Here is a 17414-nt window from a genome sequence, read left to right as displayed (position 1 = left end):
TCCAATTAAGTTTTTCCTCTCGATTTCATCCTACTATCCATTATCCTCAGTCAGCTACCCATCACAATTCCTCTCCTGCCATGCTGCTCGTGCCAAGACTTCTGGAAATAGTGACATTATTACAAGTACCTGGTGATGACACCCGTGAGGCCTCCCAGTGCCTCCCAGGCCTCGGAGAAAAGATGGTTTCTGTCTTAAAGAGCTTTTTTCCAGCTTCTACAGCCTTTAAATAAAGCTCTACACTTTAATTTAGGTATGTCAGTAACCTCCCCTCCTTGTGCTTTGACTCTTGCCCTCTGATAAACTTTGTTTCTCCTGACTCCCCTGACTTCAGGCAGCAATCAAAGCGTAGAGGACACGTGTTTAGATGGTGTAACACTTGAAAAGAGCTGCTGCTGTGGAATCACCTGATGATATTTTTCTAAAAGTCCACAAGCACTGGTGTCTTGGAAGACGCCATGAGAATAGATAACAAAACACAAAAGATTACACTGCTGCCTCATGAACTTTATATAAAGCCAAATCACAGGGGATTCTAGTAAATAATTCCCTTCCTTCCTTCTCCAAAAAGTAATGGGGCTGGCTGTACCCTTCAGAGTGATGAGATTCATCAGTGTCTTGTCTCTGATACCAAAAGAGGCCGGTCACAGCACAGCTCCCCCTCCCTTAACCACATTGCTGTCCCTCTCACAAGCTCAGGAAGACAAATGGAATTAAACAATCTGTAAACATAATCTTCCAGCTCAGGAAGGTCAAGGGCTTTGCAAGTTTATTTCAAGAAACAAGAGGAATTTAGCCCTTTATTCCACAGAGCAGCGAGCATCAAAGGAAGGCGAGCTCCTCAGAGGAAGCAGGTCCCTTACCCTGGGCAGGGCTGCCAGGGATAAAGTGTGTGCATGGCCAGGTCAGGCTCGGAGCTCCAGCCCAGATTTACACCAGTGTAAAGGAAAGCACTCCCCAGCCCAGTATTTACATTATTCAGGCCAAGGAAAAAATGTAGTGGCAGCTGTGAACAGCCCTGATAGGAGGACCTTCAGGCAGGGGTTTGGTTTGTTGTTGCAGCTGACTTTCTGCATCTCCTTTATATATTTTTTTCCTCCTTTCAGAGATAGTTGACCTTAAATGCAAAAGGATAACGTGGGTCAGGAGGAGTGTTTATTATGTATGAGTTATTTTCTTTCATGTTAGCAAAATCCTTTTGTAAAAGTTGGCAGAAGTCCCTGTTACAGCTAAATTTTGGACCCATGGGTGATCTGGAATTTAAGATTATTTATGTCTCCCTATAAAAAAGCAGTGGAAAGGAAGCAAATTCAAAGAAAATAATCAGAGCACAGCCGAGGTCTGTAGCTCTACTTCTTTAAAGCATCCAAGTCTATCACTGCCCTCATCTTCACTGATGTGGGGTGACTGTCTCAGTGGTTTGAGGCTTGTGTGTAGAAGCTGGAGCATTTGTAGAGATTACACATCACACTGTTTCAGTGTTGTTTCACAAGGCAAGGAGCATGAAGCACTTTGCAGATTCCAAGAACTGGCTTGCACAGCAGAGCTCCTGTGTCCAGGTGTGCTGACATTACCTGCACCCCGTGTTGCAGTTTAACTGCTTTGCACTGCAGGTACAGAGAGGAGCAGCAGGCGGGGAGCAAATCCTGCTGCTGCTGTCACTGCAGTCTCCTGTCCCCAGTCCATGGCTGTCACTGGGCTGGGTGACAGGCAGCCAGACCCTACAGTCCCCACTCTGGTACGTGGCTCCTCAACAAATCACCTCTGTTTGCACTGTAAAAAGGAACTGCTGAGTGTGAACCAGAGCTGAAGTTCAGCTCCGGTCTGCCAGTGCTGTCCAGGCTGGGGTCATTGCAGGGAACATCATTCCTGCAGGGTGGGGCTGTAAAGAACATTTTTAGGAAAGGGTTATTTTTGTGTGCTTATTCCCAGAATGGTCCCAGGGTAAAATCCATACTGGCTGTTTTTCCATGTCTCATTTACTCTTAATCAACATTCACAGAAAACAGAGGCAAAAGTTCTTAAAATATTCAGACAGCAGCTTTGCTTCTTGACCATGCTGTTTCACAGCCATCTTCCAGCAAAGGTAAAGGGAAAACCACAGTTGTTCCTTACACAAACATGCACAGAGAAAACTCTCAGAACCCTGTACATCAGAGTCAGAGTCAACCCCAGCGACAGGATCAGCTCTGCCCAGACTTCTCCTTTGGCTGCTCCTTTTTCCAGCAAACAGACCCCATTCCTTGATCCCACAGCCCACTCCTCCCATGCAGAGACCAAGGAAGAAAGCAGCACCCCACAGCCCCTCCAGACCGTGCCCCAGCACACAGGGGTAGCTGTCAGTGCTCAGCTCGAGGTTGGGGAGACCTGTCTCAGCTTTGGAGAACACATTTGAATGCAGGACAGTTTTCACTTGGAGCCGTCCTCCCCCTCCAGCACAGCAGACATTAAATATGTGCATATTCAGTGCTCTGCCAGCTCTGCAGCCATCAGGCTGGATCAGCAAGGGGAGCTCGCCTGAGTGATTCAGGTGTCTGTGGAGTGTCACAGCCTCCAGGTACAGCCAGGATGACATTTTCAGAAGTATCTACGTTTCTTAGGCTCTTCAAGCTCCATTGAAACTTGCTTGAGGTGAATTTGAATGGAACATAGGCTCCCAGATCTCTTTTGTACTTTAGGTTAACTTCTACCCTTAAATTTTGCAATAAATAATGAGCAGACACTGCTTGGAAAGTTGGGAGTAGAGCAGGAGTTTGGATAGCTTGACCATGGGCATCAATGAGCAAAATTCCTTTGAATATTGAAAGTATATTTGATGTGGTGCTCAAGGTCACACAGCAAATCAATGGGCAAAACTGAAGCAAAGCCCTGAGGGCATATTACTTGCCATCAGATGCAGGAGCTATCAAGTAATTGCACAGACTTGGAAGCAGCATTACATCAACGTAACATATGGCTAGAAAGGGGCTTGGGGAGCTTCAGTGATTTGCTGAAGGGGAGAGAGAGTCAAGAGCAGGGCTGACATTGGATTTGAGCAGCTAACATCACACAGGTAAGCTGGCACGGGGAAGCCTGCTGCTATTTATACTCCATAAAAATTCTGATTTCTGTGCCCTAGTTTTCAGTATATCCATGGCTGGAAACATGAGGAGTCCTCCACTTGAAGGACACATTTTGCTGACTGTTGGCACTGTGTTGGGAGATCCTGAGGTGAGAGACACCCAGTGACTTGGCTCTGGCACCTGGCATGGCAGTGCTGGGTAGTGTCCCAGTGAGAACCTGCCCCGTGGCTGCTGAGCTCCCCCACGAGCTGCTGGCCCAGCAGCATCTTTACCAGCCCCACCTGGCAATCACTTGCCTCTCATTTCAGCTGTCAAAATTATATTTATTGCTAGTCCAGTATTTCCTGTTTCCAAATTTGGATGGTTCCCTCAGTCATTTTTCCACTAAAAAGCTTAAGCATTTTTTTGAAAACATCTAAACAGGAAGAGACCTGACCTCTCCTCCCTGAACATCGTGTGCTCCCTGCTCCTGGCAGCAGCACATCCCTCCTGTGCCAGCTGCTGCAGCGACTCCAGGACACGCTGAGAATGGATCCCACACCTTGGGATGCTCGTGGGCTCTGCTTTGTGCACTCATGGGTTGCCTTGAAAGGCTCAGAAGTCTTGGGATCCCAGGCAAAATCCTTCCTATTCACACCCTGCTGGCCCCCAAGGCCAGCTCACTGACTGTGCAGATTGATCCCAGGTTCTGGTCAGCTGCTCATCCCCTAAAAGGGAAAAATGCCCATTGATTCAAATGCTTTGATGTTGAGCCAGATATTTACTTCAGGCAGATACTGGGAAGCTCCTCTCCTGTCCACTTTCCCTGGGAACAGAATGGCTTGAGGAGTTTTCTCACTTGTAGACCTGCAGGGTGTGGGGTATCCATCATCACTGCACCTCAGCTGGGGCAGTGCAGCCCCTGGGGCAGAGCCACCCCAACCCCTGCCTCCAACTGATTCCAGCAAAGGGAAGAATTTCTCTTTCCCTGAGCTGGACAAGCTCTACACCGCAGGGTTCAGGTCTGTGCCTGCACTCCCTCGCCACGGGGATGCAGCAGGTGCATAGAGCCCAGCCCAGCCCCACTGCAGGACCCACAGACACTTCTGGGCTGCTGGGATGGGGGCCTGGGAGCACTGCCCACTGCTGGGCTCAGCTCATCTCCTTGGGAGAGCCGTGCTGCCCTCAGCAGACATCACACACTGAGGGCTTGGACAGACAAACCCCCTGCACGTGGCTGATGTTGAGTTGGGCAGCTCTGAAGTAGAGCCCAGAAGCAATGAGGGGGCACTTTCCTTCCTGCTGGCAGGGCACAGTTCCCTGGCACTGGCACATCCCAGCTCTGGGGCACTGCACACCACCATGGGGAATGCAGCAGGAGCCTGTGCTGCATTCCCAGCCAACAGGGGAGTGGGATAAATGGGGAAAAGTTGGTTCTGCCTTCAGGAGGTGGAGAAGCTAATGCACTTCATTTCCAGGAGTATCCACATAGCCCCAGGGAAGGAGAGAAGAGATGGCAAAGCCTCTGTCAAACCCTCTGGCTGTGGGACAGTGAGGGAACTGCCCTGTAAGCCCACTGCTAAAGGCTGGGCTAAACCCATGCTGCCCTGGGCTCTCCCTGCAGAGAATTAATGGCCAGGCTCCAGATCCTGCCCTTTGGCTGGTGCAAATCAAAAGCTGACACACCCGAGGGTGACAGGACAGAAAAAGAGTGAAAAAACCCAACAAGTGAAAGGAAACTTGGGGCCCTGCACGTGTCTGTGCCCACAGATTGCTCCCGCAGAGCTCTTGGGCAGCTGCCTCGAGCACGCCCTTATCTGCACTCTCCTCCAGAAGCCCTCAGCCTGGAAATCACATTCAATACATGCAGTGGGACATATTTAACATACCAGTGTGGGGCCTTGCAGCAGTTTGGTCATGCTGCAGAATTAATCCGAGATTGGTGATAACTGCGGAAAATTAGATTTATGTTAATTTTTATTTTTTCTTTTTTATACATAGGGGTTTTTTTTCTCAAAGAGTTGCTGTTCCAAGTCCCAGCTCTATCCTACAGCAGTGAATCTGTATTGCCACCCTCCTGTGCCACAGGAAGGAGCACTCTGGGGTGTTTTTGGAGCTTGGGCAGGTGGCTTCACCTGGCAGTGTCTGCTTGGAGCAGGAGTCAGATTGTGTCCATGTTTTTATGGAATGCTCTGAGGCTACACCACTTCCCCAGAGCTGGAACCAGCCCCCCAGCAGAGCAAATCCTCCTTCTCCCAGCTCTGCTCAAGCACCTTCTGCTGCGCTGGCTGCTGCAGGGGGATGGGAATGACAGTGTGCTCAGCTCTCATTCTCTAAGGAAAGAGCAGCACATGGAGTATTTCAGGAGACTCCTAATACTAAGGCACAGTCACTAGCTGTGGCTAAGATCTGTAGATGTTCTGGACTGGTTCCAAGGAAGGGGGGAAAGGCAATCCCAGACAAAGGAAAGCAATAATGTGTTGTTGGTCAGGAAGATTTATGTGGTGAAAATTAATCGCAGCGAGTGGCTTGCAGCAGCAGCCCATCCATCTTGTCTGTGGCAGGGAGCACACACTGCTGGGTGCCTGGGCAGCACGGTGTGACAGCCAGGTCATCACTGGCTGCTGCTTACATCCCTCCAGGTTCAGGGGTGCAGGCAGTGGCTCCCCTGTGCACACACAGAGCACAGCCCTGCTTTCCCTCACTCTCTGCACCTCTGTATCCACCCAACATCCCTGTACACAAGGAGCTGCTCTCCAGGCTGGACCAGCATCCAGAGCACAATATCCCAGCTCAGGCTGGGCAGAGCCTGGAGTCAGGATCAGAGAGAACACGAGGAAAGTATCCCACTGCACATCCCTGGCTGTGTCGTTTGTTTAGTCTTAGACTGGGAAAGCTCTGTTTGATTTTGGTGGCACAGAGTGATGCCATCATTAATTCAACAGCTACACTTCACCCAAGAGCTGCCTGGGTGGGGTGGCCTCACCAGCCTGGGTCTGTACATAAACCACTTCAAACAGGAGGCTGTGAATGTTGTCATTGCTTTAGTTACTCAGCAAACGCTTCACACTCATATACTCCTAGTCTTTAAATAATACCTTTAATAAAGGTTTTTACAGAGCTGTAACAAGTTCAGAAGATGACTTGCCTATCCCATCACCAGCCTGCCCAAAGCTGACCATGTGCATATTCTACCCCTGCTCAGCACAATGCTCAGTGGGAAAACACAAAATTAATGCTCCCTGTGCTACTGAGCTGATTAAAGATTCAGCTTGGACGGGAGAGGAAGTGCAGGGTCCGGCATGGTTTCCTGTGTGCCTATAAATATCCATGGGGATGGTTTAGGCAGAGGTCAGCCCCAGGCAGCTGCACGAGTGCCTGTTCCTTTGCCTTGTGCTGGTGGAGTGGCAAAACTTGTTCCCCCTTAGAGCAGGAGCTTTGGGACACAGACAGTGAGCTCCTGCTGCATCATCTGATGTCAATCAGAGTTTGACAGTGGGAGCAGGGCCCCTGGATACCTGCCAGGGCAGGGGTCCCACCAGGGTCACCCCCATGGGCTGGCACCAGGTGAACCTCTCCAGTCACCTCTTGGTCTCTCAGACTTTGCTGAGCGCCACATGAAAGCCAGAAATGTTTCCAAAATGCTCTAGAAGACAAGAACAGACAGAAAGATGCTATTTGTGTGCTTTGGTCCAGCAAAGGGACTTTAGGGAGCAGTTTTGCCCTGCCCAGAGTGGGTTGGTTGGGGGTCCCCAGCACAGGTGGCACTCCTCATCCCCGCAAACCCAAGCACACTGTGACATCTAGTGGCAAGTTACCCCAGAGCCCAGGGAAAGCTGTGTGTGACAGGCCTTTCCCACAGCTCCAGACAGCCAGCCCACACAGATTTGCTTTGTTACACACTCTTGAGGTGCCTCTGTGCACCTAAACCTGTATTTACGTGTAACAGTGAGTGCTGCATGTATGTATGAGCAGGCATGAGTGTGTGTGACAGCTCATTGCCCAGGCTGAGGTGTGCAGGTGACAGGGACCATGTCTGGTCTGCAGCTTGGGCCATAAGTGACAAGGCTTTCAGCCAGTGTCCCCCAGCAGTGACCAGTGCCCATGTTTGACCAGCTCGGGTGGCCTGGCCAACATTTCCCAGAAGCCAGATCAAGAGGTGGAGCAGCAGACAGAGCACCCTGCACCCTTCCTGCACATTCACCTCTACCTCCTCCTCACCCTTTGGCAAGGTTTATTTAATATTTCACCCTTTTTGTAAACTCTGTTTGATTTCATGCACCACCATCAGTGACATATTTGATATTAGCTGAATAATGATACAGAAATTAAATCAATAGGCTTTTTCTAACAAGTAGAAAAGCCCCATCATGGGCAACATGAGTCAGGGATGTCATCTGATTACTGGGCTGCTTTGTGAAAGCAGGGACAAACAAATACCAAATATGGGGAGTAAAACTGAAAAAAAAAGGTCACATTTCAAGAAGATCCTCATTCCTGTGTGAGAGTTCAGAACTGGGCAGGAAAGTGGGAAGCTGCTGTGCAGCACAAGAACCTCTTCACACAAGCACCCTCTGTGCACCCACCACAGACCTGCCCCTATAAACTCCCTGCTCCTGGGGGAACATGGAAACAACAGCAAAATCTGAAGTGTCAGAGCCCTGGGAAGCTGAAAGGAGGGTGAGCAGCACCAATCCTGCTTCAGGGGCTTCAGGTCTCTGATACAGTGATGCCCAGGCTCCAGAGGCTGTCAGGCACCACAGTAAAACCTCCTGAGCCACCAGCAGGGCCTCTCCTTTGGATCTGCCTTGCATAAAGCTTTGTTTAATGCACAAAACGGATCCTACATGATTTATTCACCAGAGAAGCCAAGCTCCCTTCCCACACAAACATTCCTTCCAGCAGCTCCAGGTCCTGCCTTTTCCCAGGAGCACTGAGGGAAGAAGGATGAGGTGGAGGAGGGATGGGAACAGCAGGCAGTGTGTGTGCTCAGCCCCCTGCTGCACAAGACTTGTTGGACCAGTTTTTAGCAAGTGTCAGATTTTTTTGGAGAGCCAGATTTTTGGCATGTGTCAGGTAACGTTAACCCTGGAAGTGTGAACCATGGAAATGGTGAACTTCAGAAGCTGAAACAGCAAATTTATACCAAAAAGAGCAGCAATCCACACAAAAACACTCCCAGAAACACCTCTCCATTTCTTAATAGCTCACATAGGGTGAGTGCTGGGGACAGGGGGACCCGTGCTGCCAGCCAGGAGTGCTGACCCCAGCAGCCCCCCAGCATCTTCCTCACCACTGAAGGGCCCCGTGGTCTGCTGGGACCTGGCTGGCCCTGCTGCCCACCTCAGGCTGGGCTTCATGCCCTCTGCTCCTACTGGCCCTGCCAGCAGCTGTCAGCAGGGAATGAACCCACAGGGAGCAGGTGGAGGCTGGCTTCTCCCTGCCCAGCACCCCCATGGAACAGCAGGCATGGCTAAAGGAGGGTTCCTCCTTGTAGCTTGGCTCTTCCAGACCTCCAGCCAGCATCCCCCTGGTCACCTCCCACAGTGGTCATTGCATCAGCTCTCCAGGGCACAATGCTCATACAGGGAATACCTGGCAACACAACCCATTCCTGTCTCATGACTCTTAGCTTATGTTAACAATTTATTCGTTTCTGAAACACAAGTCATTTTCTACCTTTAAAAGTACACCTCCACTTCTGCCTGGGAGACCTGTGTGGACCAACAGATGGATGCTCAGCTCTGGCCTGAAGTGCAGCAAACTAATTGTGTTTCTCCCCATTTCTCGTGCTCGGCACATTGCCAGGGTGACGCAGAGCAATGAGAAATAAATTGACTCGAAACTTGGCCAGAAAGCATCAGCAAACAGAGGGTTGAAAACTCAGCTTGATTTATTTTATAGAGAGGCAAAGGACAAGAAATGCAGTACTATTCCCAGCTGTGGTGCTGGCAAACAGGCCTCCAAGATCCATGTGAGAGCAGAGCTGCTGGTGAGGCTGGGCAGCCCCAGGGCTGTCTGACAGGGGAGTGTCGCTGGGAAGGGACATGGCACTAATTCCCTTTCTGAAAACATTCACTGCAACCCTTGCCTCTCCTGCCCAGAGAATACAAAGTGTTTTACATGAAGCAATAAAATAAAGGCCACCTTCTGACACGCAGACGCTTAATACCCTCCTACAGAGCTGTCGGAGTTGCTGTAGGATTTTTCTGGCATTACAAAGCAAGCCTTTGGCAAAGGCAGGAGCTGGGGCTGGCCCAGCTGATGGCCAGAGAAATGCCAGGATTGCCCCAGCATGGGGCACCAGTTCCTGCTGTCGGGGAGCTCCAGCCCTGGCAAAGGGACCTGGGCACAGCAGGAATGAGGTAAGAGAGAAATGGAGGGGTTAATCCAGCTGAGACAGAAACCACCCTAGGGGACATGGGAAGGATGTGGGAGCTGAGCATGGAGGCCTGGAGCAGCAGCACTGTCCCTCTCCAGCCCCTGCTCATGCTGGGTGACAGCCACACACTGCTGCAGGCTCAGGCACCCCCAAGGTCTCCTCTTGCCTTCTTTCCTCCCAGAAAAAAGAAAAAAAAAATCACTCTTGCTATTGCTTTTCAGAAAAAAATGCATTTATGCTCAGAGTGACCTCCTCTGATGCTGGAGGCCTGACATGCTGTCCCCACAGAGAGTGTCCCTGCTGCTGCTGTTTTCCCAGCTCTGCCATCCCCCTGGGTCCCTATGGGAAAGCCATTCCCTGCCCTGGCTGTGCTCACACCGCAGGGATGAGGCTCCCGTGGGAGCTCGGAGGGTCCTGGTGGTCCCTGGGGGACAGCAGGGCTGGGGCCAGCCGGGTGGCAGCAGGATGGGTGGCTGCTCCCCTCGGGAGGACAAACCTTTGCCAGGCAGGGACCTTCTGCCACACTGCCTCTGTCCAGGGACCGCTGAATGCCCACCGTGGGACTTGCAGATGCTGAAGTGTTAGACCTCAAAATTCCTAGTAACTAAATTTTTTCTTCTAAACACTAAACAAAATCTATCAAGGAAAAGCTTGCTGTTTGCTGTTGAGTCCAAACAGAAGCAGCACATCCCAGGAGGGAACAGGCAGACCACATCTCTGCCGTTCCCTCCTGAGTTCGTGCCTTGTTTTCTGCCCAGTTGCGCTATAGTTTGACTGCTGGTTTAAAAACCTTAAAGAAATAGAGTAACCACGGAAAGAAAACAAACCTCCTCTTACCTTCCATGGGGAGAGGCAGCTGCAGCGGGTCCCTGTGCCGTGCACAAGTTACTCCTGTGTCCCTGCAAGTGAGCAAATCCTGCCTGGGGCCACTGAACTCCCAAGCCCATCTGCTGGGCTTTAAGCGGGACGGCCGAGATCCCACCCAGGACGGGGTGGAGAATCCTCCCTGGGAAAGAGCAGCCCGGTCACAGCTCCCTGCAGCCGCATCCCGGCGGGGCTGGGACACGCCGCTTCCTTTCTGTCCCCGTCGGAATTCCGCAGCGGCCTCTCGGGCTGCCATCGCTCATCGGCATCCGCGGCCCGGGGACCGCGTGTGGCACTGCCGAGGGGTGGGTGGCACTGCCCCGGCCGGGAATACCGGCGGGATAAACACGGGATACACACAGCTCCGTCCCGCTGCAGGATGGAGAGGAGTGGAGCGCACAGAGGTGCTCCGAGCACCGCGGGTCCATCAGTGAGAAATCCCGAGGCTCTGGGGCAGCGGCCGGCAGAGTGACACTGCTGAGGGCTGCAGTGTCACACCACCCTGACACTGCTCCGGCTCTGCACGGGCAGTGGGGAAAGCCGGCTAAATCCAGGGCTTTGGCACCAGAAGGCTTTCAGACTGAAACTCTTTTGGACAGCAAAGGTTATTTTCTTGAAAACGAAGTCTCTGTGGAATTCATTCCGCCTGGAGGAGAGGCAGCTGAGCACGGTTTGAATGTCCCTGACAGTGAACAGTCCCTGGGGTGAAGTGACCAGACCCTGCCACACCAGGGTGCATGAAGACAGCACCCACCTTCGTGCCAGCTCACCCCAGGGCTGTGTGGCTTGGAGTCCCCTCGGGCTGTGGGCAGGTAGAGGATGCTAGTGCTGTGTTCGGGCTTTGAGGTGTTTATTGCCCATCCACATGCATTTATCCAGCTCTGGATGAACTCCCTCTTTGTCTGTGACCGAAGTGCCCAGCACCAGGCAGCTCCCAGAGCCCTGGTCTGGCTGCACTGCCACAGCTCACACAGGGGACAGTGGCATTTACATTACAGCGGAGAGATGGAGAAACAGATAGGGTACAGCAGCAGAGACACAGGTGTCATTGCTCTGGGACCAGTGCTGAGCCCTGGTCTGTGTTTTCAGCGCTCACAGCACACAGAGGATACCTGACAGGGCACTGGTGTTCTTTGCTGATTCACTCTGCGCCACGCAGCCTCACACCAGCTAACAAGATTAAGCACTAATGAAGCAAAATATAAGAATATTACAGGTCTCAATGCCTACGACGCATATAACTCAAACTGAAATTTGCTACCACTGATGAGGTTTGTGGTTGGAACCAGCTTCTGTGTCACTGGACAGGGACATTCACACTCAGGCCCTGGTCACTCTGACCAGGGTGTGGTTGGGACAGTCACATCCCTTCACGAGGTACTTGGGTGTGGTGAGGAGAGAAATTAGCTTCTGATGCCTTCTGAAATAGGATGTCTGAAGGAATAGGCTTTTCTGACTTCCTTTCCCAGAGGATATGGAGAGCCAAGCCTCACACAGGGCACCCTCAGCAAAGGGGCTCAGCAGACCTGTCACCCCAGCTGGGGGGAGTGGCAGCGCTGGAGAAGCCACACTCTGCAGGACACTGCTTCCTATAACACTGAGCACGGGAACTGAGTAGAAAAGGCAACAATTCCTCTTCAAAAGAGGAGCACAAAGCCCTGGAGCTTTCCAAGTCACACTTGCACACCCACAAGCACTAATGTGAGGAGAGCTGGCCCTGCTGGCCCAGGCGGGCAGGACAGCAGGACAGCAGGACCACAGGACAGCAGGACAGCAGGACAGCAGGACAGCAGGACCACAGGACAGCAGGACAGCAGGACAGCAGGACAGCAGGACAGCAGGACCACAGGACAGCAGGACAGAAGGACAGCAGGACCTCAGGACCATAGGACAGCAGGACAGCAGGACCATAGGACAGTAGAACCACAGGACAGCAGGGTGGCAGGACGGCAGGACAGCAGGACCACAGGACAGCAGGACAGCAGGACAGCAGGACAGTGCTGTGCTGTCCCTCTCTGCAGCCAGGCTCGCTCCCCAGAGGGAACCATCCCGTGGCTCCGGTGACGCCGCTCCCCGGGGCCGCCTGACCCCGGCTTCCTTCCCAGCCCCTCTGAACTCCCGGGCCCTCCGAGGAGCAGCACCGCGGTATTTTTAGCCTGTTTACAAAGACAGAGCAGTACATTTGTGTGCAGCTTGCAGCCAGGGAGCACAAGCCGTGCGGGCAGCAGGGCAGCTGGCAGCCATCTGGGCAGCAGTGGGGAGGGGCTGCGAGGGCAAGGGATGGCTTCAGAGGTGGGAGGAGAACCAGAAGGAACACCAGGAAAACATCAACGTTTTGCCTTTAATAAGCATTTGATAATTTTCCTTTAGTAAAAAAATTTAGTAAATTTTAAAGCCCTTCTTCTGGGGCTCCTTCAAGTGATGAGGGTTTCAGCACCCACCCAAGTGACAGCCCAGTGCAGAAGCTCTACAGGCTCCTGCTGTTCCCCTCTGTCACTGCTGGACACCACGGGGCCAGAGGAATCACAGGGATCCACCACTGGATCTATGATGCAGTCTCCAGTGGAAGCATTGTCCACTGTACCAATTTCTTTCCTGAACTGTGATGTTTGAGCTGAGGACAGCAGTGCAGGAGCCAGCTCCTCCAGGAAATCCCCTGGAGTTGGTGCACGCAAATCACATCAGCCTTTGGGTGTCCTGTCACTCACTGTACCTGTGGCAAACCAAGAAGCAGCTGTATTACAGCTCCTGCACCTAGTGCAGGCTGGCAAACACCACCCACAGCTCTATCCCTTCATCTTATACAAATATGTCCATGCTGCTTTCTCACAGCCCAGCTCAAAAGGCTCCCTGATGGTGCTGAGCCTTCTCCACACCATCTGGAGTGAAGAGCTGCAATTTGAGTTCTGGCTGTTGTCTTGCAGAAGGGAGAGACCATCCACCTGGCAGAACGTGTGTCACTCAGCTCCTCAGTAATGGCCATGCCTGACACTCCTCCTGCCCAGCACGTCCTGTGCCAACATGTGATGAACCCCCAGTGCTTCCAGTGGATTGTCGTGCAGGTCTGCTGGGATGGGCTCCACAGATGCCAGCACTGACTGGGTTTGGCACAAAACCCCAGAGGCATGACCAGCACACTCTAATTAAATCCAGGATTTTCAAAGTGGTTCGAGGGCCTTGGAGGCACAAAAATCATAGATCTTGTCCACAAAAGCAATTCCCAATGTCCTGTTCCCCCTCTGAAAGTCCCCAGTTAATCTGACAGCCTCTTTGCTCCATCCCAGCTGTGAACTGAAAGACGACTTCAGCCCAAAGGGTAAGTTGGCTCTTGCTTTGACAGAGGAACAGGGATGTTTACAATAACAATCCAGTCCCTTGGCACCTCTGAAAGGTCTGCTTATAACAAGGGAAGTGTACATGGGCTCGGGGAAAAGAGAAATACCTTTACTCATTTTGAACTCTCTCTCAGGGATGCGGAGAGGGACACCCATCTGGCCAGAATCAAAATGCTGCTACAAAACCTCCCGTCTCTGTGAGATGAACACAAGCCCCAGGAGGAAAGATCTGTGCACAGCCCATCGAGCTGCTTGAAAGAAAAAGAATCTAGACAGCCATTTTCAGTAAGTGGAGCAGTTATTATTTTTGCCAGATCCCTGCTGGGCACCATGCACCTGAGAGGAAGAACAGCTCAGGCCCTGTGCCCAGTGCTCACCCTGCACAGCCCCACACGTGCCACCCCCAGCCCATCAGCATCCCCACACAGCCCAGGGTCTGCTCTGCCCACCTCTGCACAGGCTTGTGCACAGCTGGAGAGCTCGGGCTGCAAGACCTGGGGAAAGGTGGCTGGACACAGAGAAGGATTATTTCTCACAAGGCTTCCTGAAAAACCACGCAGGTTCAAGCTCACGAGTTTCTGTAAGCACCAAAAGTGAAGGTTTAAAAGCCACTCAGGTCAATTTTGGGCATTATGGTTTTTGGGCACTGCATGGCTGACTGACACTGCCATGTTTTAAAGTGTCTACAAAACTCCAGCTAAACGAAAAGTATAAAATTTAATTCTATGTAAATCTGAGTATTTCCAGCTCTACATAGAAATCATCAGCTCAAAATACCTGCATGGTCCCACCAGTGGAAAAGCAGCCTGGGTAAAAGCAGCTCTGTGGTGTGACAGAAAATGCAGCAGCATTAAAGGGCCACCAAAAAAGTAAAGGTATTTCCCTTCCTTGATCATGGCCATAGCCCTGATGCCTGAATCACCCCGGTGTGGGATTACAGCTGCCCTTGGACTGACCTGCAAGGCGTTTTTCCCTGGCTGTTCTCCAGAAGCCGTCCCAGCCCCAGCTGCTGGAGCCCCCGGGGTGGTCGCTGAGGCATCTCCTGAGGTGGGGCCTCCCCCGTGCTGCCATCCTCATCCTCGCACAGGAGCCACGGGTCAGCACCAAAGCAGCCCCATTCCCTCAGCTCCTGCCCTTTGGGCTGGAGAGGAGCAGGTTGAGCCCAGGAGAAGCCTGCAGATCACTGCTGCCCATGGCTGTGGCAGGAGCAGGGCGAGGAGCCCCCAGCAGGGTCCCAGAGCACAGCCCCGGCGAGGTTTGGCTCCCACCTCCTGTAAACACAGCTGGTCCTCCCACAGGCAGGATAAATAAGGAGCTCTGCACCTCTGCATTCCCAACCCCTGTGTCAACTGTCTGCACACTGCACTTCGTTGTGGGGTGGGTTTGCTTGGCTTTGGGAGTCTTGATTCATTTTGAACGGAGCAGCTCGGTCTAGAAACAGAATAGAATGTTTCTCCTGTGTTAGGGGATTTACCTGAGTGATCATTTGATCCACTCCATTCTGTTTGAAAAGGACTCGGATTAAATATTCTCCAGAGAAACTCCACTCCAAAGGCACTTCCTTCCTGTGCTGTCCATTCTTTAAGCAGCAACGGGGATATAAAAAAAATCCTCTGCCACTTACCTGTCCAGTTATATGCTTGGAAACAGTGCCCACACAAATCTGCTCTTCCAAGCACATGCAACCATTAAATTTAGGTTTCCTTCCCATCTGGGATGTGAGAATGAAACATCTTTACAGTGGAAGTGTGGATGTACAAAAAGCAAACACCTGACTCCAAGCTCAGCACTGGGGAAGCTCCTTGGCAAAATCAGGCCTGGAAAAGGAAAGAAATCAATGGGGAGGTGACTTGAATTGCAGGGGGTTGCAGGTGGCAGCTGGTGTTACATGTCACACATCCACCACGTCTAGTGCTGGCAGTTTGGGTCAGTATCTCACAGGAATGGGCTCCAGTGGTGTTTACTGGGGTGAGTTCAGCACACAGGACACTTGCCAAGCTGCTGCAGCACACACATCACTGCCACACACATGTCCCTGCCACACAGCTGTCACTGACACACTCCTGTGACTGCCACAGTCACCACTACCTCAGCTGGTACATCACCAGCCCCCAGAGCTGCATGGATGCTCCTCACCAAGCACATCCTGCATCCAGGAGAGGTCTGAGAGCACCCTGGGAGTCCCTCAGGCTGATCCCTTATGTTGTGGACTGATGTTGCAAGCCTGCATCCTGATTAAGACAACTTAATTAATGTCCCCCAGAGGAAGGAAACCCAAGGCTGACAGGCACAGTGGCTGCTCTGAGCTGTGAGCTGCAGCACTGAGCATCCCCTCCTCAGAGTCCTGGGGACCAGGACCCCTCCTCAGAGACCTGCAGAGCACACCTGGCAGCTCTCAGCCACACATGATGCTTTTGATACAACAAACTGACATGCAGGACTTTTTCTGTAATGTCTGAAATTAGGATCAGGATGAGGAGGAAGCATGTCCTTAATGCTTAATGCCATTACAAAAAGGTCTTTACGTTTGGATAAATGCAATCCCCAGCTATCACTGCAGGAGTATCCAGGCCATGCAGCAGCCATTCCCTACTCCTCCTTGACTTGAGAATTGTCCCTTGAGAAATGCTCAGGGCAGGAAGCTTGTCCTGCACAAGGTGACACATCCAGGGTGCATCACAGGGAATTACACTTTCACAAGGATGAGACTTGACATGACAAAGGCATTTAGGTTTGAAAAAATTCCATAAATGGCCACCTGAACACCAGTGGCAGACACACATGTGGAAGAGGCTGTTTCCCACCCCAGTGCCCAGTGAGCCACACAGGGGGACATGGCGACAAGCTGAATCCTGTAAGGGCAAAGCAGAGCTCCTTGGCAGCTGGGGACATCACACAGCCTTTGCACATGGGTGCTGCTCAGGGGAAGGGAAAAGCACCCTGAGAAGCTGGGACTGAGACAGCAAAGTAACAATATTATGCTCATTTCCCTTCATTTTGGGACACTAAACACTTAATCCCTGCAGTGTCACCTCCCACTGTAGTTATACTATCAAACCCCAGAGTATTTTGGTTCTAAAAGAGGTGAAATGCATTTTGTGCCTCCTGCAGAGCTCTGCTACAGCCTGATCCCAGGGCAGTGTAGTTACCTTTGTGCTGCTGGGAGAAGGAGCTGTGAGTTTGGAGAAGGAGCCATCGGGGGCACAGTGGCCATGGCTGACCTGCCTCCTCCCACGGCAGCTTTTCTGCAGCCTGTGCTCTCCCTGCCCTGTGCTGGGCTCCGGGCATGTGCTGCCTGTCCCACACACAGCTGCTGTGGACAGCTGGCCCCTTCCATGTGGGGACAGCAAGCCAGGATGAGCTTCAGGTCTGGTGCCTCTTGGAGCACAAATTCGTCCTGAATTTAACTTGGTGAGCCCAGTGAGCCTGTGGCCATCACCTACAATTTCACGGAGCTATCACAGCTGTAAAGAAGAAAATCCGTTTCATAAAGCCAAAAAAATCGAGAATGAACAGTCAGGCTGTTCATAGAAAGGAGTTAAAGTACCTCCTATTGTTTCCCAGACATGGCCCTTAAACATGAGGCGTGCTAAAAATAAGCTGTGCTAGGAAAAAGCAGCAAAGAGCTCCACATTCCTAGAAGCTTCTCACACTCACATCTCCGCCCTGGGACTCCTGTGAGGCTGAAACATTTCCCGAAACATCAGGCCATTTGGAGATGAAGCAAACATCCTCCCTCAGCAGATCTCTTTCAGTCTTGCTGGCATTTTTAATTATCCAGAATGGTAAAAC

At 51.9% G+C, this 17414-nt stretch overlaps 1 protein-coding gene across 1 annotated transcript in view; it reads right to left on the bottom strand.

Annotated features, from left to right (window-relative positions):
• LOC136367391 (rho GTPase-activating protein 7-like) overlaps nt 1–14699 on the bottom strand; it is a 48070-nt gene extending 33371 nt beyond the window's left edge. Inside the window, exon 1 of the mRNA XM_066328949.1 lies at nt 14579–14699. Coding sequence (XP_066185046.1) covers nt 14579–14699 — 121 coding nt within the window. The remainder of the gene's footprint in view (nt 1–14578) is intronic.
• Nucleotides 14700–17414: the final 2715 nt, after the last annotated feature.

This window comes from Sylvia atricapilla, chromosome 14 (genome assembly GCF_009819655.1).
Source record: "Sylvia atricapilla isolate bSylAtr1 chromosome 14, bSylAtr1.pri, whole genome shotgun sequence".
Lineage (NCBI taxonomy): Eukaryota > Metazoa > Chordata > Aves > Passeriformes > Sylviidae > Sylvia > Sylvia atricapilla.
This window is presented reverse-complemented; position numbering and strand designations above follow the sequence as displayed.